General features: G+C 43.5%; 1 protein-coding gene across 1 annotated transcript in view; it reads right to left on the bottom strand.

The window, feature by feature from the left end:
- SEMA3A (semaphorin 3A) overlaps positions 1 to 25,589 on the bottom strand; it is a 202,286-nt gene that overhangs the window by 80,353 nt on the left and 96,344 nt on the right. Inside the window, exon 4 of the mRNA XM_035137741.2 lies at positions 24,919 to 25,038. Coding sequence (XP_034993632.1) covers positions 24,919 to 25,038 — 120 coding nt within the window. The remainder of the gene's footprint in view (positions 1 to 24,918; positions 25,039 to 25,589) is intronic.

The raw sequence follows: 25,589 nt of genomic DNA, 5'->3' as shown, positions 1-25,589 counted from the left end.
TCCCAGCGAGAAAGGGGAATATTTGGGATTTTGGCAAGAGATTTTGCACCTCCTAATCATGTTTGTTCCTCCAGATGTATGAATGCAGAAATAATTAAAGGTTGGCTTCCCCAACATAAAAGCATTTTCCTGCTATTGCTGCCTTTCTGCAGAAACACACCACCTGGATTTTGCGGAGGGGGGGAGGTTTATGTTGACAATTATTTTCTGTAGCCCTGCACCAGCATACTGATGCACAATGAAACAACTAAACCTCCACAACTCTCACTTGGGGTGATTTTTTTTTAAATTACCTTGTCAAGCATATATTTCCCAAATTGGTATATGCCAAATTATCACAATAAAAGGGGGAAGGAGCAGGAAGACTTGGAGGGGAGAGGGGAGAAATACTGCCATTTTTTTCTCCCAGAAGGCGAGAGCAGCTCTTTTAGAGGTATTTCTAAGCAGCACTAAGAGTCACATTTCGTGGGAAATCTCCCATTGGTGGGATCCCTTCAGTGGCAGGATTTCCCCGCAGACTGCAGCAGGGGAAGAAAGGATTAAACTCTCCCATTGCAAATGTCTGCAAAGATGAATTTGACAAAACGTGTAATGCTAAGTCCAGCACTGCACTTAGATGCAACCCTAAACCCATCTCCAAAAATGCAAGAATAGTCTTTTTGCCCAGGTCTGTTTCCATCCTTGAGTGACACGCGTAAGCCCCTTGACAGGCAGAAAACAGGAAACAAGAGAAACTAGGAAGTCCTTATGTTAGCAAAGACAAACCTAGACAGGATCTTAAAAAGCAGAGACATCACCTTGCCGACAAAGGTCCGTATAGTTAAAGCTATGGTTTTCCCAGTAGTGATGTATGGAAGTGAGAGCTGGACCATAAAGAAGGCTGATCGCCGAAGAATTGATGCTTTTGAATTATGGTGCTGGAGGAGACTCTTGAGAGTCCCATGGACTGCAAGAAGATCAAACCTATCCATTCTGAAGGAAATCAGCCCTGAGTGCTCACTGGAAGGACAGATCCTGAAGCTGAGGCTCCAATACTTTGGCCACCTCATGAGAAGAGAAGACTCCCTGGAAAAGACCCTGATGTTGGGAAAGATGGGGGGCACAAGGAGAAGGGGACGACAGAGGACGAGATGGTTGGACAGTGTTCTCGAAGTTACGACCATGAGTTTGACCAAACTGCGGGAGGCAGTGCAAGACAGGAGTGCCTGGCGTGCTCTGGTCCATGGGGTCACGAAGAGTCGGACACAACTAAACGACTAAACAACAACATGTTAGCAAAGGTGGAAATTAATTTTAGGTGGTGTGCTGGGGGGGAAGTCAAGAGCAGCCAAATTGGGTAGCTTTTTTGCATTTTTTTAAAAAGAAAGGTGACTGGGCTATTGTTATTTTTCATGTTTCTAGCAAGCCACACTGCAAGCTGATGCCTACATCAGAGGCAGATTTTGGTAACATGGTGCCCTGAGTGAGGACAAATTTTGGCACCCCTCCCCAAAAAAATTCTTATTTTCACAATAATTCTTTTTCCTACAGTTGTTTTTTTATGGATCTTCTCAGTAGGTACCCATATAAATATAGGTTTTTAATGATGATGATGATGCACCCCCTCTGGAACTGCCTACATAGCAGGTGTTTAATGGAGGCCATTTAAGTGCTATCTTGTCCCTCTTTCTGTCCTCAAGCTGTGACCAGATGCAGAAGCCATGGCTTCAACAGGAGCCAAAACATGTTTCTCACCTCCAGCCTGATGAGATCTTGAAACCTTGCATACAGCCTTGTGAAATTTTGGTTGACGTACTGAAGGTATTACCCTAAAAATTGTTAGGAGTGTCCTACTCTCGTTTAGGACCCTGGTAGAGACACATGCCCGACTGGCATGTTCTCTCCCTCCTGGTCGTTCGTTCGGGAGCTTCAAAAGCTTTCTTCTGCCCGAACATTACAGCAACTAATGCCAAAAGGCATTAGCACACTTAGGGATCCGCAGAGTATTCACAGTTTGCGTAACAGACCTCAGTAGCGCAGCATTTTGGCTAATCTACATTTATTTACATATAATATACTCAGAGCATTCTGCCTTAGCTCCTTCCTCTTTCTCATCAGACAGCAGAGAGAAAGAACAAAGGACAATAGTCCCATTTCACAGAACACAGTAACACAAACACCCTTCCCACACTGTGGAATGAAAACATACACCATCATGTGATAGACAACAATCCCATGACTGCAGACACGGGGAATGAATCTCCAACAAAATTGATGTGTCCAGTTGAGCTGTTTTCAGTAGAACCTGTGTGGTGGCCATGGGGGGAAACCAGACTCTTCCTGCCCACCAGCCCTGGTGCTGAAATCAGCTTTCATCATGTCAAGGGCACACTGTGATAGCGTGCAACAACACCTCACATATGCACCTCACATGCAAGCAAATGCACCTGGCTGGCTCAACAAGATTGGGAGTCAGTCCAGAGTCACCTCCTCCTCTGATCACTATCACCAATGTAGTAAGGAGAACAGCATCACAATCCATTTGATTATATAGCAATGTGGGGTTGAAAATATATTAATTTTTTTGCAGGGAAAATGAATTCCCTGCAAAATAAAAGACATTTCAAACTCACCAGGAGGTGAAATCTTCAAATTATGTAGAGTGCAGTATCCACAACAAAGGCACCTGGTTCTACAAAGCATCTGGTAAAGATATTCCAGAAAACAATAAAGGCTGACAATTTCAGATCCAGCCCCTCAACCCCCTCAACAAGTATGCCAAGGCTGACTATGCATCTGTTATTTGTACTGCTGTTTCTATTTTGGATCAAGCTTCACTTATTTTTGGCTTGAGGGTTTGTTTGTTTTTCTGCAGTGGTTAAACCAGCTTCAGGTAAGTTTAATAAATAAGCCATTTTCGAGAACTACTATTGTATTTAAAGTGGGTAGCAGGTTTAGTGCCCTCTGGTCATTCTACCTAGGGGATACCAACCTCATTATGCAGCCTGGAATCTCTCGAGAGGACCACTTTTGTGGGAAAACACACTTCTCACCCTCAAATCACTTCTGGAGAGCAGACTAGTTCTGAAGAATAACATATGGTCCACCTCTACTTTTGGAGGTAGCACTGAGGTCTTATAACCCATTGGTACTGTTCTGGTTGCGATTGCTGGGAGCTTGAGGTAACTGCAACATATAGAGAACCAAAGGAGGCCACAAAATACTGACTCAGACCATTGGTGCATCAAGCTCAGTATCGCCTACACCAGGGGTTTCCAACAAAATTTTCTCGAGGACCCCTCATCGAGCCGCTATTGTGACAAGGACCCCCATTAATTCCTAATCCTAAAATTAAAAAGTGAGAGCCAAATTAAGAGTCTTTTTATATTTTATATTTATACGTTTTTTACAGTTGCTTGAACATCAAACACATTTTCTTCCTCTTCATCTGTAGGCCTTTGTCGTTTTAACGAACCACTTTTTAACCAACGGTCCATTTTTAACTACGCGAACTGTAGCTTCCGCGAAAAACAACACTTTGTTTACAAACACTACTGTTTTGCAAAGAGGCAGCGCGCGCCAGGGAGGAGGGAGGGGAATGGAGAAGACAGGGTACCTGTGCAGTAGCGCACAAATGAAGCCGACACGCGCAAAGCATCTTGGGGAGGTGAGCGTTAGTAGAATGCGCACGCTGCCTCTTTGCAAACAGTAGTGTTTGTAAAGCACCACTTAACGGCATACAGCAGAACTACTGCCTCTATCTAATTCTAGTTTTGCGCTAGACTCTGCTCATGCAGGAAGTGGCCAAAACAAAAAATCTGTTATCATACAAAATATATTTAATATATTTTTTATTCTAATAGCATCCTACGGACCCCTCTGGCATAGCTCGCGGACCCCTGGGGGTCCCCGGACCACCTGTTGGGAACCACTGGCCTACACTGACTGGCAGGAGCTCTCCAGGATTACAACCAGGAGTCTCTCGTAGCCCTACCTGGGGATTGAACCAAGGACCTTCTGCACGCCAAGCAGATGATCTGCCACTGAGCTATGACCCATCCCTCCTGTAGAGAACTCTGCCTGAGACCTCCTTAAAGAACCTCCATTCCCAGGGCTCTCTGAGGAAATGGGAATTGACTATGAAACCAGTGCTCATCTGTGATGCAGACACACTCTTTGATTTCAAATGCTGTAACTTCACACCATTAATTCCTTTCAAAATCACTTCCATGGACACTTAAGGTAGCTCAGACTAATTCTTTTGAGCCTCAATAGATGTCGCACAGTGCTGAAAAAGGCTCTACACTGTTCCCAGCATTGGTTTCAAAATCTAGTCTTTCAAAATGATTTGGAAGCATCAACAGCTAGAACACCACGGTCTGTTTAGCAACAGGCCACTTTCATATTTTCCCCACCCAACATTTCATACCTATTTTGTTGCAACTGTTGACACTGAGGTCTGTGGGAGGAGCAGAAATAGTACAGAAGGCCAAGATGGAAGTTGAAATAGATGATAATTCTAACTAAAACATGACAAAGCAATGGATAAGGAAAAGAAAATCACCTGTCTGCTCTTGCTCACCTTTGAAAGCTGCTTTCACCCGAGTCAGGCCAGTGACCCAGCTTGCTCTGTGTGGCCTACTTTGATCTGCATTTTACCACTGAGCTTTCCTCTCCCCCCCCCCCCCACAGAGAGAGATTCATTCCTTTCTTTGAGCATATGCAAATTGCCTTATGAAGTTCCACCTGTGTTTTCTTTTGATTACAAGCTGCCATTAATTTAAGGCCCCTGCAATATTGTCTGGCTGTCCTCATAATGAGTTTAAAACCACCCGCAAATCATTCACGCTCTCATCTGAGGTCTCTCTGGGGAGAAAGCAAAATTATTTTGCCACTTGGGAATTGTTTAGAAGCTGCTGAGCGATTTAGGAACTCCCCACAATGACATCCTCCTTTCACAAACCACTTTGAGCTCCATACCAAAGCTATTCATACATGCTATCTAATGGCCCTTAACGTTAACACTGGCTCCCCGCAGGGTTGTGTGTTGAGTCCCCTGCTCTATACCCTCTACACGTATGATTGTACAGCTATTCACTCTAGCAACAAAATCATCAAGTTTGCTGATGACACCACTGTGGTGGGGCTCATTTCTGGGGGGGATGAGTCTGTCTATCGGGACGAGATGGAGAGACTCTATGGTTGGTGTGGAGATGATAATCTAGTCCTTAACCTGGTCCAGTGTGGTGTAGTGGTTAAGAGCAGTAGACTCGTAATCTGGGGAACCGGGTTCACTTCCCCGCTCCTCCACATGCAGCTGCTGGGTGACCTTGGGCTAGTCACACTTCTCTGAAGTCTCTCAGCCCCACTCAAATCACAGAGTGTTTGTTGTGGGGGAGGAAGGGAAAGGAGAATGTTAGCCGCTTTGAGACTCCTTTGGGTAGTGATAAAGCCGGATATCAAATCCAAACTCTTCTTCTTCTTAATACTGTCAAGACCAAGGAAGTGGTGGTGGACTACAGGAAGAAAAAGGCGGCCATTCAGCCCCTGTATATTGGCGGGGACTGGGCGGAGAGGGTGGCTGTATTTAAGTTATTGGGTGTTACCATCGAGCAGAGTATGACCTGGAGCGCGAATACCACTGCTCTGGTGAAGAAGGCCCAGCAGAGAATATATTTCCTCAGACTTTTAAAAAAGAACAAGCTGAGTGAGAGACTGCTGGTGTCCTTCTACTGAGGCTCCATAGAGAGCATTCTTACATACAGGTACTGTATCTGTGCTTGGTTTTCCAGCTGCACAGTCATGGATAGGAAAGTGCTCCAGAAGGTCATAACCACAGCCCAAAAGATTATCAGCCATCCTCTCCCATCTCTGGAAGAACTATACAGCTCCCGTTGCCTTAAAAAAGCAAAAAATATTTTACAGGATTCATCTCATCCTGGATATAGTCTTTTTGCACTGTTGCCTTCGGGCAAGAGATACAGAACAATTATATAAAAGGATGCCATATAGAGGAGGGAGAAAGGTTGTTTTCTGCTGCTCCAGAGAAGTGGACACGGAGCAATGGAATTCAAGCTACAAGAAAGAAGATTCCACCTAAACATTAGGAAGAACTTCCTGACAGTAAGAGCTGTTCGGCAGTGGAATTTGCTGCCAAGGAGTGTGGTGGAGTCTCCTTCTTTGGAGGTCTTTAAGCAGAGGCTTGACAGCCGTATGTCAAGAATGCTTTGATGGTGTTTCCTGCTTGGCAGGGGGTTGGACTGGATGGCCCTTGTGGTCTCTTCCACTCTATGATTCTATGATTCTATGAATAGATTAAAAAAAACAGTCTCTATCCAAGAGCTATAACCATCTTAAATGCTGTAACTAAATAATATGTACCCGGGAGTTGTGATGAGCGTATATGTATGTGTGTGGCTGTAATTCTGTTTTTGTATTATTTTTTAATGGGCTGGCATTCAATTTTGTTGTACTATGTACAATGACAATAAAGTATATTCTATTCTGTTCTGTTCTAATGGGGGGGGGCGATACCATTGCTATATGACATGTAACTGCATTGTTTTCTTTGATCACGTTTACTTCTGCTTTCCCACATTTTACCCCTTGGTTGTTTTTCTCATTTCAAAAATTGAGGATCGTTTTGACACATATGCTGAACTGCCATTGAAATCAATGCCCTAAAAGGGGGTTGTGTCCAGTTTCAGTCGTATTCAGTGTAGACCCTGTGAAATTAATGGGCTATGAATTTCAATTGGAATTTCAGGACAACTTAGCTAAGTACAACTCAAAGTTCACTGGGTTTTGGAAGTGAAGGCAACCCTGTATCAGAAAAGTTTTAATGACTAATGTTTGGCAATTTTTTAGGTGCTGTAAGACGTCCAGAGTGGCTGGGGAAACCCAACCAGATGGGGAGGGTATAAACAACAAAAAAGTTGTTGTTATTATTATTGTTATTATAAGTTTATTTTGTTGTTGTTGTTGTTGTTGTTGTTGTTGTTGTTGTTGTTGTTGTTGTTGTTGTTGTTGTTGTTTTGCTTCATACCCTTGAAGACTGTAAGCTCCCTTGGGTCTGCTTCCAAGCATTTGTAACAAGTACATACTATGTAGATTCACTGCAACACTGAAACATTAATTGCATCTCCTGCCTCTGGCATTTAACTTTCAGGGATGAAGCATTTTGTTTCTATGTCCTATGACCTGAATTCAGACTTGTCACGATGTGAAAAACATTAATGGAAGCCATCTAATTTCCTCCTCTGCACTGCTTGTATTCCACCTACTATTTAAACATTACATCGTCTTTATTTAAAATAAGTTCCAAAGATTTCAACGGTCATGCTTATGCTATACGGAAATTCTTGCTTTATTGGAGGAACTGGCAAAATTCTCAGCAGTATTCAATACAGTCAAGATTTCACCACTGGAAAAATATATTACTTTGGGTTTCCTTTGAGTTGCTTCTTTCATAAGGCTCTGCTCAGACAAGAGCAAGATCCCATAAATGCTTTAAATCTCCACAGTCCTGCCTTTCTGACACTATTCAGACATCTGTTTAGAAGTATTTATTATGTCTGACACTTATGGATATATACAGAACTTACAAAAATCTTATAAATGGCCTAGCTGATTGCTAAAGGTCAATCAAATAACTTTTTTTAGATGAGGTAATATATACCAAATTATGTAAACACGCTTTTTCTTTATTTTCATACCCATTGCTGCAATTTGATTTAATGATATTAAAATTCCTTTCCTTCCAGTTCCATCACAGACTTTTAAACTGGCTTTCATACAGACTTTTAAACTGGCAGAACTATAGAGATGCAAAGTGTTGAATGCAGCCTCCTAAACAATACGCCCACCCCCCCAAAAGAAAAAAAATAATGTCACCTACTTGATTGTTGTAATATTAAAGCATCCCACTGTGTTTATTACTGTGCAGGACTCAAGTAGGATTACAGGACTGGACTCAAGTAGGATTACAGGAAGAAGGTAGGCTGCCCCCTGGATATCATCTCCAAAAGCAAATAGGAGTTCTGTGATCTCAACACATGCACATTTTATTAATGGATTGTCACTTTAGTAAGGTGCTTTTGAGCCTACTCCAAAGGTACTCCTCCCCCTACCCTTTCCTGCAAACCTTTCCAGAGAAATAAATAACTCTACTAATAAAAGCTGTGAATTCCTTTTACACCCCAAACCACATATTGAATTAGCACACTCTTCTTGGCTCCTTCTAATAAACTTGGTCACTTCAATCTGTCTGTTCTGCTTTCCCCTACGCTCCTTGAAGAGCACAAATTAAATGCAGTTTATATTGCGTTAACATACACGGGCTGACTTGACAAGTATTTTCCATGTTGGAGCATTCATTACTTTCCTGCTTTCTTGCATATTATGAAGCATTTGCTTTACAACTCTCATGGAGCACCATTCCCACGTGAGGACTCAGGAAGTGTGGATTACAAAGAAAGCAAGGCTGCTTCTCAACATGGCAGCTCCATGTCAAATTCCACCTTACCCTCTACAATGGCTTCCCCCGAACAATTCTGGGAGCTGTAGTTTGTTAAGGGTGCTGAGAGTTGTTAGGAGAACCATATTCCCCACACGGAGACACAATTCTCAGAGTTCCCTTTGAAAAGGGTTTGATTTTTAAACCACATGCTGGCATAGCTGCCAAGTTTTCCCTTTTCTCACGAGGAAGCCTATTCAGCATAAGGGAATTTCCCTTAAAAAAAGGGAGAACTTGGCAGCTATGCATGCTGGAGGAGACTCTTGAGAGTCCCATGGACTGCAAGAAGATCAAACCTATCCATTCTGAAGGAAATCAGCCCCGAGTGCTCACTGGAAGGACAGATCCTGAAGCTGAGGCTCCAATACGTTGGCCACCTCATGAGAAGAGAAGACTCCCTGGAAAAGACCCTGATGTTGGGAAAGATCGAGGACACACGGAGAAGGGGACGACAGAGGATGAGATGGTTGGACAGTGTTCTCGAAGCTACAAACATGAGTCTGACCAAACTGCGGGAGGCAGTGGAAGACAGGAGAGACTGGCGTGCTCTGGTCCATGGGGTCACAAAGAGTCGGATACGACTAAACAACAACAACAAGGAATTGTAGCTCTGGGTGGGGAAACTCTCAGCACCATTAACAAACCACAGCTTCCAGAGTTCTTGGGGGGAAGCTGTGACTATTTAAAGTGGTATCGTAGTGCTTTAAATGTAGAGTGCAGATGTGGCCAATGTCTACTTAAATTACCTCTGGTCCCCCTGCATCATAATTCAAGGCTCCCATTCTTTGGTGCACATTATAAGACCAACTAGATGTCATGGCAGCCGTGGGGGGCAAGCAGAAGGAACACTTTTGGCAATGGGGTCATGTTTTTGTGGTGTGTAATACAACACTTGGCAAATCTATTCAAGAAATGAAAACATGAAACCGCTAGTGAATTAAAAAATTATACAAGCATTTTGTGTTTCCCTATGGGTACCTAGACTACTATGTCTGAGCAGTGGCATCTAGTCAAGCAGAAAGTTAAACTTGCAACAAACGGGGGGTGGAGACAATAAAGGACTTATTTGCGAGAGTTGACACATGGTTTGTATTTTAAGTGCAATCACATAATCTTTTTCAAAAAAAGCAGTTGCAAGCTTGCTAATAAACAATGGTTGTAGATGGCTTTGCAAACAGTAAAATACTTCCAGGTTTCAGCAGTGGTGCCATGTTTGCAAAAGTGTGTTTTGGTGGACTTATAAAAAGGTATAGTTATTGAGTAGTAGCTTTGGAAAATAATCAATACCATTTGTCATTAAGGTACAACAACACTTTTTCATTTCCTTTTTGCAAAACATAAAGGAAACCATGCAGAACCATTCATGGTTTTAGCTAAAAATACCTATGGGAAAGGAAACCCCCGGCAGCTCTACAAAGTTAATGCTGCAGTCTGTGCTTTCAATCCTTCCATCAAGTTGGGAGACTTCTAAAAACTGTGTTTCAGGGATGGCTCAGTCTCCAAAGAAGACCTTCAGTGTAGAAAGAGCATCTCGTACCTCCTTTAGGAGTTATGTGACCACCTGCTTTGCTTTTCTGTGTTTTGCCTCATGCAAACCACCTCAGACACCACACACACACACACACACACACACAGTGCTTTTTTTCTGGGGGGATGCAGGGGTACACATACGCTTAAACATTTTGTGAATCTAAGTGTGGCCTCATTGAGGGGCAGTATTTCAATATGAGTAGGAAAATGAGAGTACCCCTAAACATTTTTTAAAGAAAAAAGCACTGTAAATATACATTGGTACCTCGATTTAAGAACAGTCCGGTTTAAGAACAATTTGCTTTACAAACTCCCCAAAAACGGAAATAGTGTCTTGGTTTGAGAACTTTACCTCGGTCTAAGAATGGAATCCAAACGGAGGAATGGCACCAGCGGCAGGAGGGACTCTGGGGTTGCGGTACCTATTTATCTACTTGCACTTTGATGTGCTTTCAAACTGCTAGGTTGGCAAGAGCAGGGACCGAGCAACGGGAGCTCACCCCGTCACGGGGATTCGAAGCGCCGACCTTCTGATCGGCAAGCCCTAGGCTCTGTGGTTTAACCCACAGTGCCACCCGCGTCCCGAGTCCCAGATAGATACTGTTCAAATAATTATAACAATGCAGGTGACCTTGGGGGGTCATGAAGTCCAACCTGTGCTCACTGCAGAATCTACAACGCTAGCTTTGCAAGGACAGCCATCCAGCCTCTGCTTTATTATCTCCAGCGAAGGGCAGCCCTCCCTCCAACTCCCAAGGCATGTCTGCCTCACTGTTGAACAATCCATACTTCCTGTCCTGCGACTTTTCCTTAGGGAAAACATCTCTTGAGCACTCAATTAGAGCAAATGGCAATTTGGGCTTTTGTATGGAAATGGGTAGCTGAGCAAGAGTGCAAATACAGCACGGTGATGAATGGGGAGCTGTGCTGTAGCTTCAGGGGGTGGGGAGCTGTGGTTTCTGCCCTTTGTGAAGCCTCCAGAGGGGCATCATTGAGGCTCCCAGCCTGTGTGTGGGAGCACACACACACACACACAGATGCACATGAGGGTGCAAAACTGGGTCTTTGACCCAGGTGAAATGAATCCTAGCTTCGTCTTGAATGGCATGGGAGTAGCCAGGGGGAGGCAGGGAGGGACAGTTGCCCCCCCATCAATGAATGAATGAATGATATTTATTACGGCCATTGGCCCATCACATAAAACACATTTCCCAGAACGACATATAAATAACTGTGACTTCCGTCTGGGGTTTACACAAAAATTAAGATCAATAAAAATAAATAAAAATAAATAGCAAACTGAGGTTTTGCCCCTCACAACAAAAGGCCTCCCCCCCCCCAACAAAAACCCTGGCTACGCCCATGCCTGACAAGGAGGGACAGGGTCGTGCTGGAAAGGCTTAGGCAGCCTGATATTTCCTGCAAGCCACCTTGTAGAGAATGTCATTCTAATACAGTAATGTCTTTGTTCCATCTACGTTATAAAAGCAAAAAAGGCATGAATTCCAAACTGTTCCCTTTTGCATGATCTTTATGGGCAATACTGCTTTCCCTAAATTCCCTAAATTGGTTTCTACAGACCTGGTAGTTAATTCCATTACATAAACACACCAAAAGCATGGCTGAAATAGTATTATTGAATAGGTAAAGGTAAAGGGACCCCTGACCATTAGGTCCAGTCGTGACCAACTCTGGGGTTGCACGCTTATCTCGCATTATTGGCCGAGGGAGCCGGCGTATAGCTTCCAGGTCATGTGGCCAGCATGACAAAGCCGCTTCTGGCAAACCAGAGCAGCACACAGAAACCACATTTACCTTCCCGCTGTAGCGGTTCCTATTTATCTACTTGCATTTTGACGTGCTTTCGAACTGCTAGGTTGGCAGGAGCTGGGAACAAGCAACGTGAGTTCACCCCGTCACAGGGATTCGAACCGCTGACCTTCTGATCAGCAAGCCCTAGGCTCAGTGGTTTAAACCACAGCGGCACCTGGATAGAGGCCTGTAAAGTAACCATTAAATAGCCAGGTAACCTTCAGCTTTTCTGTAATCAGATGTATCTGCAACATTCATCATTACTGTGCACTTTGCCCCCCCCCCCCCAAAGGAATGTTCACCACTGGGTGGAAGGTGTCTAATACCTCTGAGTCCAGGGAGGTTCTCTTGAGGAGACACACCTTGGCTCAGCGGAGGAGCAATTCTTGCTGGCACCTGGGGCCGGTGAGGAATGCACCCCTCAAAAAAACTGTGCCTGGGGCTATGCCCCCCCCCTGCAGCCTCGCCTATGCTATGCCTCTACCTTGGCTCGTTCTTATCAGCTAAGAAGGGGAAGGGTTGAAAAGGCAAGTGGTAGGCCAGGCCCTTTCAGGGCTATGGTAAAAGTTAAATTTGTCTATGGGGTGTGGTGCTACTTGAAACAGATCCAGCAGCATATGTGTTCTAACAGTCACATATATCTTTCCACAGTGACGCAAAGCATCACCAAGGGACCTGTCTCAAAAACGGTTGCTGCTATGTTTCTTCTGCAATGGTGACACACGAAGGATGTGCTAGACTGAAACATACTCACTGTAAGTGGTCTCCATAGTCCACTTAGAGTCTCTAGATTCCACCAAGGTGAACAAATTTTGGGGAGACCTCTATCTTTAAGCACATTACACTCCCCATCAAAGAATTAAACAAGCCTAAAGGAATTCCCGGCCAAGACCATGCCACTGAAAGAGCCAGCAATTTTTATAGCCACCTGGCAATTTTATTTTCAAGGCTAAAATATAACACGTCAGCCACAACCCAAATCCACTATTTCCTTCCACTAAATGTTTTAAAAGTCTCTTTGACAAGATATTTGTGGGGAGTTATCAACAGAATGCAGGTGCTTCCTTTAGCAGCACAAATTACTTTTGAAATGTGATTTTAAAAATACCAAGGTCAGTCAACCTGCCTTCGTGGCATGATCCTGGAAGTTATATAATGCAGCTTTGGTACAGATAGCCTCAGTTATGTACTTCGTAACTTTCTAGATCCACATTTCTCTCTCTTACTGCCCTAAATCAAAAATCACTTTATCCTATCTATCTTCAATTCATTTCCGCAATTAAACCTGCCCATGTACTGTATCATTGTCTTTTCATTAAATGGGTTTTACCAGATGGTGGGTGGTGTTTGTTTTCTCTGCAGATCAAAGAGTTCAGTCAGGCCTCCCTGCAGTATCCCTAAGGTGTGTGAATGAAACTTTGCATATGTTGTACAAGAACAAGAGTGGGACAATGTTTTCAATTATTTCCCCTGCTCTGAAGCCACATTGCTGAGTTTTTTTGCTGCTAAAGGAAACTCATGGCCTGTCGACAAGAGTGGGTAATATATTTATATCTATATAAAACCTACAATACATAGGTAAAAGTAAAGGAAAAAACACAAGCAAATTTGCAAGGGGTGGCGGAAGGAACTCATTCAGCTCGCTCTTCCCAGCGGACAATCAGAAGGCAACTCTCAGATTACACACCTCAATGCAATTTGGGGGTGCAATAAATGTGGACACACACACATACATATGTATTTTACGTAAAAGTACAAAATGTGTGTTTTATGGGTGAATTAATTGAGCGGTATTTTAAAAGTGGTTATTTTATATTAGAAATATGCGTTTTATGTAAAAACTGTGTGCAAACTGTAGACAGTTTAATTGTGGGCTGGTTGTGTGTTCTTTCAAAAATTCCACACAAAATGAGACCGAACTGATTTAGGATTGAGTGCCACCGAGACTGAAATGGGCTGGAGTTAGGCAGCCTAATTCATCCCTAAGATATCTGGAGTTCTACAGAGGCAAAGACAATTAAAACTTGAGCAACATTTCTCAGGAGCAATTTCTTTGCCCATGCAAATGTATTGTACGATATCAGATCATTCAGTATTGTGAAGCCAACTCTGACTGGAAGCAGATCTTTGAAGTAACAACTTTCCCAGCCATCCTAATCAAGACTGCTTAACATGATCTATGGGTCAGCAGGAATTGATGGAATTGGATGGAAATTGTGCAATTGCGATACAAGCTCTGCAAGTTCAGACGCATGTCCCATTTAGCTGACTATCCTGATTCTCACTCTGGTCAACCAGATGCTTGTCAGAAGCCCCCCCCCCAGTAGAACATTTTTGTTCCCCATCAACTGGCATTCAGATACTGCCTCTGATTCCGGTGCAGAACATCATCATGGGGACTAGTAGTCATTGACTGGTAGCCACTGATACCCGTATCCTCCATGAATTTGTCTAGCCCCCTGTTGAAGCTGTCTAGCTTGGTGACCATCATCACATATTGTGGAGACCTCTCACCATCATTTAACTATGTATTCTTATGTTGTTATGCATCACACAGAAGCCATCACATCATGTCATGGAGTAACCCTGAAGATGCAGCATGAATATTCATTTTCTAGGAGTCAATAACTCTATATATATCCTAGCTGGCAGGATAAATAATTAACACCTAAATTGCAAATACTGAGAGTGTTTCCAACTCTCGTGAAAAGGATGATGAGAATCCAGACTACTAAATTCTACAGCAAAACGAATAAGTGACATCTCTGGTGTGAGAGAGAAATATTGAAGTATGGGGAGAGTGCTTGTTTCTCCTCTCTTGGTTACTATGGTGCATAAAAGAAATAAAGCAACCGGGAGGGAAATAATTGCACTTGCAAGGAGCAGCACTGTCTGGGGTGGGGGTGGAAGGGTTTCAAAGAACAGCAAAGAGCTGTTATCCTCAGCACCATGGGCTTCCACCATGAAGCTCTTATTGTCTGCCATCTTTTACTCTGGGAGGGCAGTGAAGCAAGGACTCACACAACTAGGGCATCATGTGTGGTCAAATGATAATAATAAAGTATCTAACCCACTGGAAGTGTGTGTCCCGACACATGAATTCGCTTTCATGGCAGCGCCTCCTCCTCCTCCCTTTCCCTCTTCATCAGCCTGGACAAAAGTTTTCCCACAGTTCTGGAGCTTGTTTCTTTGAACCTAATGAGTATGTTGACTGCCTTCACTTTCTCATTCATGAAAGCCATTCAGCTGTGGCATCCTGTATACAACTTGTAGTTGCAATCAACAAGCATTTCTGAGCACTGCAGAGGTGTAGTGGAAACATTAAGGAAACAATGGCAGCACTCAGAGAATTCTGGTGCAGAGACCCCATTCATTCAAAAGAAATGTTATCTTACTTGACACTCAGTTTTTGTTCCACTGCATTGTACTGAAATAATAATATAATAATAATAATAATAATAATTTATTATTTATACCCCGCCCATCTGGCTGGGCTTCCCCTGCCACTCTGGGCGGCTTCCAACAAACATTAAAATACATCAAATATTTGAAAGGTTTGTGTATCTGATCTTGAGCGTCACTTTAGTCCTAAATGTGATTCTAGTGCATATTTTGCTTGTTCACATATTGTGTTTTGCAATGCTATTTCTCTTGAATGAATTCATGTCTATATTATTCATAGCTTGATTCCACCCACCAGCAGCAGGAAGCAAATTCCAGCGATAGGACCTAGTTAACCACACACACTGTATGCAAACAAGGGTATTGTTTGTTGAGGGGATAACAACCGGTCCAAGGGTCCCCTGCATATGGGGCAACTTTGCCCAGTGGTGTGGTGGCTCAGAGACCAGTGAGGAGGTGGGCTCTTGTCTTCCCACAGTGGTCTGGTTAGATCCTGTGGGGCTGGGATTGCCCTGTGGGATCTCACAAAAGGGAGGAGTGGGGAGGTTCTCTAAAACAGGGGTTTCCAACAAAATTTTCTCGAGGACCCCTCATTGAGCCGCTATTCTGACAAGGACCCCCATTAATTCCTAATCCTAAAATTAAAAAGTGAGAGCCAAATTAAGAGTCTTTTTATATTTTATATTTATACGTTTTTTACAGTTGCTTGAACATCAAACACATTTTCTTCCTCTTCATCTGTAGGCCTTTGTCGTTTTAACGAACCACTTTTTAACCAACGGTCCATTTTTAACTACGCGAACTGTAGCTTCCGCGAAAAACAACACTTTGTTTACAAACACTACTGTTTTGCAAAGAGGCAGCGCGCGCCAGGGAGGAGGGAGGGGAATGGAGAAGACAGGGTACCTGCGCAGTAGCGCACAAATGAAGCCGACGCGCGCAAAGCATCTTGGGGAGGTGAGCGTTAGTAGAATGCGCACGCTGCCTCTTTGCAAACAGTAGTGTTTGTAAAGCGCCACTTAACGGCATACAGCAGAACTACTGCCTCTATCTAATTCTAGTTTTGCGCTAGACTCTGCTCATGCAGGAAGTGGCCAAAACAAAAAATCTGTTATCATACAAAATATATTTAATATATTTTTTATTCTAATAGCATCCTACGGACCCCTCTGGCTTGGCTCGCGGACCCCTGGGGGTCCCCGGACCACCTGTTGGGAACCACTGCTCTAAAAGGTCTTCTTGCTCGCAGGAGTTTAGGGCTATTTTGGCCCTGCTGTTTTGGCCCTACTTGGTTGCTCACTCACTCACACTGTGCTCTGTTCTTGTCTCCACTCCCTGCAGACTGTCTTGTTTTGACCTTCTGGATGCACAAGCAACGTTCAAAGTGACTCCAGCCACCACACCAAACATCATCAGCGCTTCAGTTCCAGCAGCCTTGATTCTGCTACAGTCAACAACCTGACCACATCCAGCCTTGGCAAAAAGGAAAGTGAACCAGAATGGGCTCTGGTTGCCTATCATTGATGGTGCAGCAGCTGCTCCAGCACAAACCATTGGTTTGTGGATACCAACTGCAAACTTCCATGTTATTTTAGCCTCCCTAAAGGTAAAGGGTAAAGGGGCCCCTGACCATCAGGTCCAGTCGTGTCCGACTCTGGGGTTGCGGCGCTCATCTCGCTCTATAGGCCGAGAGAGCCAGTGTTTGTATGCAGACAGCTTCCGGGTCATGTGGCCAGCATGACAAAGCTGCTTCTGGTGAACCAGAACAGCGCACGGAAACGCTGTTTACCTTCCCGCCGGAGCGGTCCCTATTTATCTACTTGCACTTTGATGTGCTTTCGAACTGCTAGGTGGGCAGGAGCTGGGACCGAGCAACAGGAGCTCACCCAGTTGCAGGGATTCGAACAGCCGACCTTCTGATCAGCAAGCCCTAGGCTCTGTGGTTTAACCCACAGCGCCACCTGGGTCCCATAGATGCACATTATTCTTGTCTCCATAAATACATTTCAAGTCATACTTCTGTCTCTGTCAAAATACTGCCCATCGAGGGAAAACCATTTGGGTGGTTTTCACATTTTATTCTGCTTAATAAACTTTTGCTTTCTAACCATAGCAACTGGGGTTTGACATTTAAATGGGCAGGCTCTGAATGTTGAGCTTTACTATAATTGTGGGGGATGGAGGGAATGAATAAATCTCAATTTGGGAGGTTAAACAGAAGCAACTGTAATGAATGGAGAGTGCTACAATAATTTTAAAAGGGAAACCTTTCCTGCTAGCTATAATTATGACTAGAGCTGTAAATATAATGCCATGAAGGCTGCTTTTCCTTTGAAAGCATCATCTCATCTTGGAAATGTTTAAATTACCTGTTTGTTGAAATGATTAGAGAGTGCCCCAATAAATGCCACATACAAATAGAGAGAAATGCCACACATAATGGAGCGAAAGCAGGTTAGCCTGCCCCTAAATGAACCTAGCATAAAATTTAAACCATAATTTGAGCAAATACACAAGCCAGAAGCTGGAGCCTTATCTATATTGCTGCACTCATACTGATGGCACTTTGCAGATTTACATCAGATGAGCACAATAGCTCTAAAATCTACATTATCTGATAATGCATGAAACATGAATATGAGCTGATAACACTTCACTTGCTCTCCATTGTAGGACTGAAACCCTTTTGTGTGGATTCCAGGCTCCTGCCTTGCTCCATCACCACTGCAAACTGTAAAAGAGTTCAAAAAAGCTCAGAGGAAGATGCCAATTTATCCTTTTTAGGAAAATGCATCTAATATCAAAGCATTGGAAACAATGCAGTGCAAATATGGCCAAATGTTGAGAGCTGTACAATACATTTTACACAAGGAAAACCAGAAAACCAAAGAGGTTACAGGTGGTAATATTACAGAACTTCAGAGGCAACAGATTATGGTTGCAACTGTAATCAGGTTCCACTGTAATCTGTTCCACACACACATGATTTTATGAAAGCTTTTTCACAATACAATAAGATAAAATAAAAGAAACTAATCTAAATAAAAACAGAGAAAGAAAGAAAACAGAGTCATGGTAGCTCTTAGCCCTTGTCACCTGCAGAAAGTGGTGAACCCTCCCAACTCTCCTCACCTGGGAGCTTTCCTTTCTTCTCTCAGTCTCTCAGCCTGGGAGATCTTTTCTTCCCTGACTCTCACTCAGGTTCCTTCCATCAACCATCTACCACCTTCAGGTGTGTGTGTGTGTAACCCTTGGACCCAATAATGGCCCAGAGCAGAGGACACCGAAGAGAAGAAGAAAGAAAGAGGTGAAAGAAAAGAAGATACAAAATCTGTTCCCTGGAAATACCTTGAGTACAAAAGGTCCATCTTCTCCCTCTGTCTTGCCGCACCACCTGCGGACTGATGCAGCAGAAGGGCCTCTCTCTGGGAATGTACCAGGTTTGGGTCCACCCATGCTAACATCACTGGGGAGCCTTATGGCAAACAGGAATAGAGCTTCCTGGCCAGTAGAGACCCCACCTAAGCCTAATCTTCTGCAGAAGTGCTAGGGTGGGGGTGGGGTTTAGGATTGCAGACTAAGCCATATTGCATAGAAGCAACATCTTCCTTTGTTTCAGCTGTTTCTTATTTACTTTCTAAGTTCATTCATTCATACATTCTTGGTAATTTCAAGATCTGGAACACCTAAGCCATCTCAGCATTCCTAAGGCAATTTATACTTCTGAATGGACATGTTAGGAGCTATAGCATTTCAAAATCGCATTTCAAAGCTGATGAATGGCATGGGGTTCATTTAATGACACATTCTATGTTGTTAGGCAACTGGTGCTTTCATCGTTTCATTGCTAGATGCAGTACCAGCCAGGAGAGTATCAGGTGGCCACCAAACACACACATTCAGCTATGTTTATTAATGCCACTACACAAAACTGATGTTGGCCAAAGCAGCAGAGGCCTCCATTATGGCGCTTTGTGAGCTCCCATATTCATATTTATGCTTTCATGATTTCCTGCAACAAGGCATGTTCATATTTTTTTTTATCCATATCAAGGTACTGATTGGCCTTTTAAAGCCCTATGGCTTGGGAATAAGATATTCAACACACTGCTCACACCTGAATGAGTTTATTTGGGCATTGAGAGCAACCACAGACACCCTGCTTTCTGGTGTACCAGTGACAGCAGCTAGCCCAATGGGGACCAGGGATAAGGGTCTTTTGGAATTTTCTCACTGGGTAATACAGGCACCCCCAACCTGCAGCCCTCCAGATGTTCTGGCCTACAACTCCCATGATCCCTAGCTAACAGGACCTGTGGTCAGGGATGATGGGAATTGTAGTCCAAAACATCTGGAGGGTCGAAGGTTGGGGATGCCTGGGGTAATATATATACTCTTATTACTGCTGGATTTTTTTAAAAAAGAGTTCTGAAGTCATTTTTGTTCCAGTCTATATTTGTTTGAATTGCGCTGTACTTGAGAAAACAAAATTAGCTGCTGGTGGCTTTTAATTTATGCTTAAAGGTCAAAATTGTGATTATTGCATTCTTATTTGTTTTGGAGCCTTGTAAACTGCCTTGCAGGGGCAGGACACATTGATAGCTGGGTAAATACAGCGCTAGCCTAGGCATGTTTACTCTAAAGTAAGCCCCAGTATGGTCAATGTGGCACAACCCCATGTAAATGTGCATGTAATTGTTGTAGCCTTAATCTAAAATTAAGTGATTAAACACAACAGCTGTGGAAAGAAGGGAACCTTTCCAACCAAAACAGTCCTAATCGCTCTGGCCACACATAATGTACAGAAAGGAGAGAGTTGGAGAGAGTATGGATAATATATAGTTCCATTTGACAGTATATGCCTGGTGGAAAAAATTATGCTAGCTTCTCTTCTCTAATCTCTCTTTCCATAAATTGTTGATCCAAGTGCCTATGTGTGTGGGGTGTGTGTGTGTGTGTGTGTGTGTGATCTTGCATGCTTATAAAACTGTAAAAGTAAATGATCTCATATTTGCCATCTATCTGCAGACAGTCTTCTTGGCAGATACCCAATAATTGACTGACATGCACGGTACTAAGCTAATTAATACGTCTACCAATTCCCAAATGGGACTCAGGAGTAAAAAAAATCTGTTTAATGGAGTAAGCAGTGACTGTGTGTGTGTGTGTGTGTTTGTGTGTGTGGTCCAGAGACAACTGATAATCGACAAAAATACATGTTGAAATAAATCTCTCAAGAGTATAACAAGAACCTGCTCTATAAAACTGTATGCCTGGAAGTAAGAGCATTTAAAAATTAATAGATGTTTTAATATGGAAGGGGGGGGAAGAGATATTCATAGTCCTTAAGTCATCACTGGAGGAATATGTTAATTTTTTCTACAAGATGGAAATCTGATTTTTAACAACGATTAAGTGTAGCATCATTCACTTGAATAATGATGTCTTTATTTTTGTAACAATTTGCAGACTTGAATGTCAAATTCATGAGGTGGTCTCTGAGTAAATGCATTTTTTTTCTCAGGGGGGAAAAACATAGGCAAATCTGTTTTATGGATTTGAAATGTCCTTGGAAGCATAACTGGACAAGTTACTTCACGGACAAAAGTAAAACATATTTTTAATATCAAACATTTGTTAGTATAATACAATCACACTGTAAATTAGAAAAACCTCAAAGAGAAAATGAAGTGATTGGAGAAACTCCAGCTATTCCTGAGCATGTGAAAGATTAAATTCACAAATAAGTAAAGGTAAACATGCAGACCATAGCTGCCAAGTTATCCTTTTTTTTTTAAGGGAAATTCCCTTATGCTGAATAGGCTTCCTCGTGAGAAAAGGGAAAACTTGGCAGCTATGATGCAGACCCATAAGGAAAATTCCAAAAAAACACTTTAGGAGAACGCCTTTTATGAGGCCTATTATGTTCTGAGGGGCCTAATAAATATATTCCCTTAATATAGATTTTGGAATTTTAATGCTGCTGTTGTTTTAACAGAATGTGATTGTATCAGTGTCAGTTAAGTAAAAAATAGAGAGCTGAGCATCTAGTCTTCCACCCATGAGCGGGGGTTGTGCATCCATGGGGTGGGGAACATTGAAACAAATATGTGGATCTTCTGTCTCCCCCAAGCAGGGGCAACCAGTTCTTACTGACAGGAGCACTCAGTTATTATTATTTATTGAAGATCTATGCCGCCCTTCATCTGAGGATCACAAATATGCATAACACAGTAACAAGCAAAAACAATACCCCCCAGTTTAAAAGGCCATGGGTTGTTTAATCAGACAAAGGCCTGGGAGAAGATAAATGTTTTCACCTGGCACCTAAAGATATGTAACAAAGGCGTCAGGTGAGCCTCCCTTGGGAGGGCATCCCACAAATGGGGAGCCACTGAAGAAGAAGCCCGTTCGCATATTGCCACCCTCTGGACCTCATGTGGAAGAGGTGCACAAAGAAGGGCTTCAGCTAATGATCGTAGGGTCAGGTCGTTTCATATCAGGAAAGGTGGTCCTTGAGATATTGCAGTCCTCAGCCATTTAATGCTTTGTAGGTCAAAACCTACAAAACAGGTGGCGCTAAACCACTGAGCCTAGGGCTTACCGATCGGAAGGTCGGCAGTTCAAATCCCCGCGACGGGGTGAGCTCCCGTTGCTCGGTCCCTGCTCCTGCCAACCTAGCAGTTCGAAAGCATGTCAAAGTGCAAGTAGATAAATAGGTACTGCTCCGGCGGGAAGGTAAATGGCTCTTCCAGGCGCTGCTCTGGTTTTGCCAGAAGTGGCTTTGTCATGCTGGCCACATGACCTGGAAAAACTGTCTGCGGACAAACGTCGGCTCCCTCAGCCAGTAAAGCAAGATGAGTGCCGCAACCCCAGAGTCGTTCGCGACTGGACTTTACCTTTACCTTTAGGTCAAAACCAGCACTTTGAATTGCACCTGGAAATTATCTGGCAGCCAGTGCAGTCGGGCCAGGACTGGCACTATATGCTCGAGCCGTTGTACATGAGATTTTCTTTTAGCGATCATTTGCCAATTACCTGGAAGTATGCTGTACTGTACGGAATGGGACTTACTCCCAAGTAAACATGTGTATGATTGTACTACCGGTGCATTTTTTAAAAAAATAACTGCTGCCCTTCTTGTAAATTCTTCTTGTTTCATTGCGGGGACTTACGTTGTATTTTAAATCCCTTGTGATACCATCAAATAAGATGGAAGGACTTTAGCTTAGGGAAGAGTCAAGGCTGGTCAGCTTCCTCTGTTTCTAATACATGCATAGTTTTAGGATCTCAAAGAGCTATTCATGATGCCCAGTCTAGCTGAATGGGGTTGCTCAGCTTCACCCCAGGTAGGTCTCTAGGTCATCAAAACAGCTTTTCCTGTTTTGGGATGTGGCCCTTATTTTCAAGGGCTTCTTTAAATACAGAACATCCTGTCCCCTTCCTCCCTGGGCAAATTCAGGAAGCTATAGGTCCCTGCTTTCCACAGAACACATGCAATTAGATTTATTCCAAACCCTGCTTATTCAGCTGAAAAGGCTCCCAAAACAAAAACAAGGCCATTCTCAGGACATAGCATAAAAGGGGAAAGGGATGGGATAGTAGGAGAGACAAAGAAGAAGTAGGTAGCAATTCTTAAAGTTACTTTCCTTTTAATGACCAGCTGAGAGCCTGACGGAGTTGCTGCTGCTAAATGCTTCAAAAGATCACGAAAGCAGCTGATCTCTTAGCAGAGTCAGTGCTTCCCTTCTCTTCCTCTGCACCTCTATGGAAAAACTGCAGGTAGCCCCTGACAGTTGATGAAGAGCCAAAGACTGAAGGTGTCTCAGTAAAGCCGGCTTCCATTCTGTTGGTCAGTCTAGCCCACTATGGTCTGGCAGCAGCTCGCTGAGGTCTCTGGCAACAGTATTTCCCAGCCTTGCTACCTGAGATCTGGAGGCTGCAGGAACTGAACCTGGGGCCTTCTTCAGGCACGACATGCACTGCTGCCCCACACCATAACTGCAAAGTGGGGTGGGGTTGTTCTCTTTTAGTCAAAAGTGCAAGTGTAGTGTAGTGGCTAGACTAGGACCTGGGAGACCATGGAGTTCATTGGATGACCTTGGACCAGGGTACTTGAAGAGGGGGAGAACCATGGATGCCACCTTGAGCCCTTGGATAAAAGGTGGGATAGAAATGCAATAAATGCCACAAACAAATAAATAACTGAACCTTTGGTTTCCATGGGCCTTCACTGGTTAACTTCACTACTGAGGAGCTACACATACTGTACACACAAACATATCCCATAATCTGTGCTTGGTGTTACGCAGGTTTGGGCTGCAACCAACAATGAGGGCAGCAGAGAAAGAAGTGGCAGAATCTGCCCAATACTCTCCTGCAAGAAACCCAGTGAAATCTGTGGGAATTGTGCAGGAGCGCTGCTCTCATGCCTGAAAGTCCCAGGGTTGGGTGTGTGGAACTGTGCAAATGAAACAAGCCAGGCCTTATTTGACTCAACAAAAATCATCTCCAGATAAATATGAAACTGGGGGATGCACGTATGTACACTCCAGATGGGGAGAAAAGAGCTGTGGTGTCAGACTCCACAGACTGGGAGGCGGCCCTTAAGGGGGAAACTGGCACCAGAACAAAGGTGCTGATAATAGGACATGCTTAGATAGCTACCTATCAGTCAGGAGCAGAAACGGAAACGTGAGCAGCTGGCCTTGGAAACCACAGAGGCAATTCTAAACGTACAGTATTTAATCATTAAGCAAGTCAGAAAATGGCTTATGGGTGTGATCTACCAGCTAAGGGTTTTTAAGCCCCACTGGTTTCATTGGGAGGGGAGGGCACATGCTTAAAATGAGGCTTGTTAACTCCGATTGCAGCAGGCCCTGATGCAGCAGCTAAAAAAGCCAATGCAATTCTGGGCTGCATCAATAGGAGTATAGCATCTAGATCAAGGGAAGTAATAGTACCACTGTATTCTCCTCTGGTCAGACCTCACCTGGAGTACTGTGTCCAGTTCTGGGCACCACAGTTCAAGAAGGATACTGACAAGCTGGAACGTGTCCAGAAGAGGGCAACCAAAATGGTCAAAGGCCTGGAAACTATGCCTTATGAGGAATGGCTTAGGGAGCTGGGTATGTTTAGCCTGGAGAAGAGAAGGTTAAGGGGTGATATGATAGCCATGTTCAAATATATGAAAGGATGTCATATGGAGGAGGGAGAAAGATTGTTTTCTGCTGCTCCAGAGAAGCAGACACGGAGCAATGGATTCAAGCTACAAGAAAGAAGATTCCACCTAAACATTAGGAAGAACTTCCTGACAGTAAGAGCTGTTCGGCAGTGGAATTTGCTCCCAAGGAGTGTGGTGGAGTCTCCTTTGGAGGTCTTTAAGCAGAGGCTTGACAGACATATGTCAAGAATGCTTTGATGCTGTTTCCTGCTTGGCAGGGGGTTGGACTGGATGGCCCTTGTGGTCTCTTCCAACTCTATGATTCTATGATTCTATGATTTCTGAATTATGATATGGCTTTACCAGGACTGAAAGAAAAAGCTTCACTGCCATCCACAGCCCAGCAGTATTCCAGCCACTGGAGACAGTGGCGAAGGTGGAACGCAGCTTTGGAAGAAATCGAACTCATGATTGATTCAATGAAAAATTAAGTTGGTGCATTTAGATGCAGACTTACCTCAGGATGACCTCCAACTTCAATGTATGTGCACACGGGATGGAAAGCCCCAGTTCCACAGACATACAAATGAGTTTGGTTATAAGCCTTAAGCACCTTGACGAAGTTGGCACATTCTTTCTACAAAGGGCAAAAAAGGAGCATGAATTAAGTCAGCCTAAATATTGAATCCTCTCTTTGTCACAGGCATGCTACGTAACAATGTCTGCAGTTACTCACCATTGCTTTTTCATTTTAAACCTTCCAAGGCTCGATGTGGCTTTCCAACTAAACATTAATAATAATAATAATAATAATAATAATAATAATAATAATAATAATAATCAGTCTGAAACAACAGCTTCACAAGCAGTGGAAAGAAAGGGCTACAATGCCTATGCAGAAGCCATAGGCCTTTCAGAATAGGTGAGCTTCACATCCTTGCCAAAAGGCTATGTGAGCAGAGCATCTTTGAACCCCAAGGAGGTGCAGAGCAATTGCAGTATAAAGTCTCTGCTGCTCAGGTGATGAGACCTTCATGGCAAATGTGGGCAGCAGCTGGGCTCAAGTGTGCTTTGAAGAAGCAAAACGTGACATAAAATGATGGCTAATTTGGGATATGAGGAAAACAAACTCCTGCCCACATTGCTGTAAGTTTAAAACAATTTCATAATGGAACCAGTGAGGGTTGG

This window comes from Zootoca vivipara, chromosome 5, assembly GCF_963506605.1.
Source record: "Zootoca vivipara chromosome 5, rZooViv1.1, whole genome shotgun sequence".
Classification (NCBI taxonomy): Eukaryota; Metazoa; Chordata; class Lepidosauria; order Squamata; family Lacertidae; genus Zootoca; species Zootoca vivipara.
The sequence above is the reverse complement of the archived record's forward strand: the minus strand, read 5'-3'. Positions and strand labels throughout refer to the sequence as shown.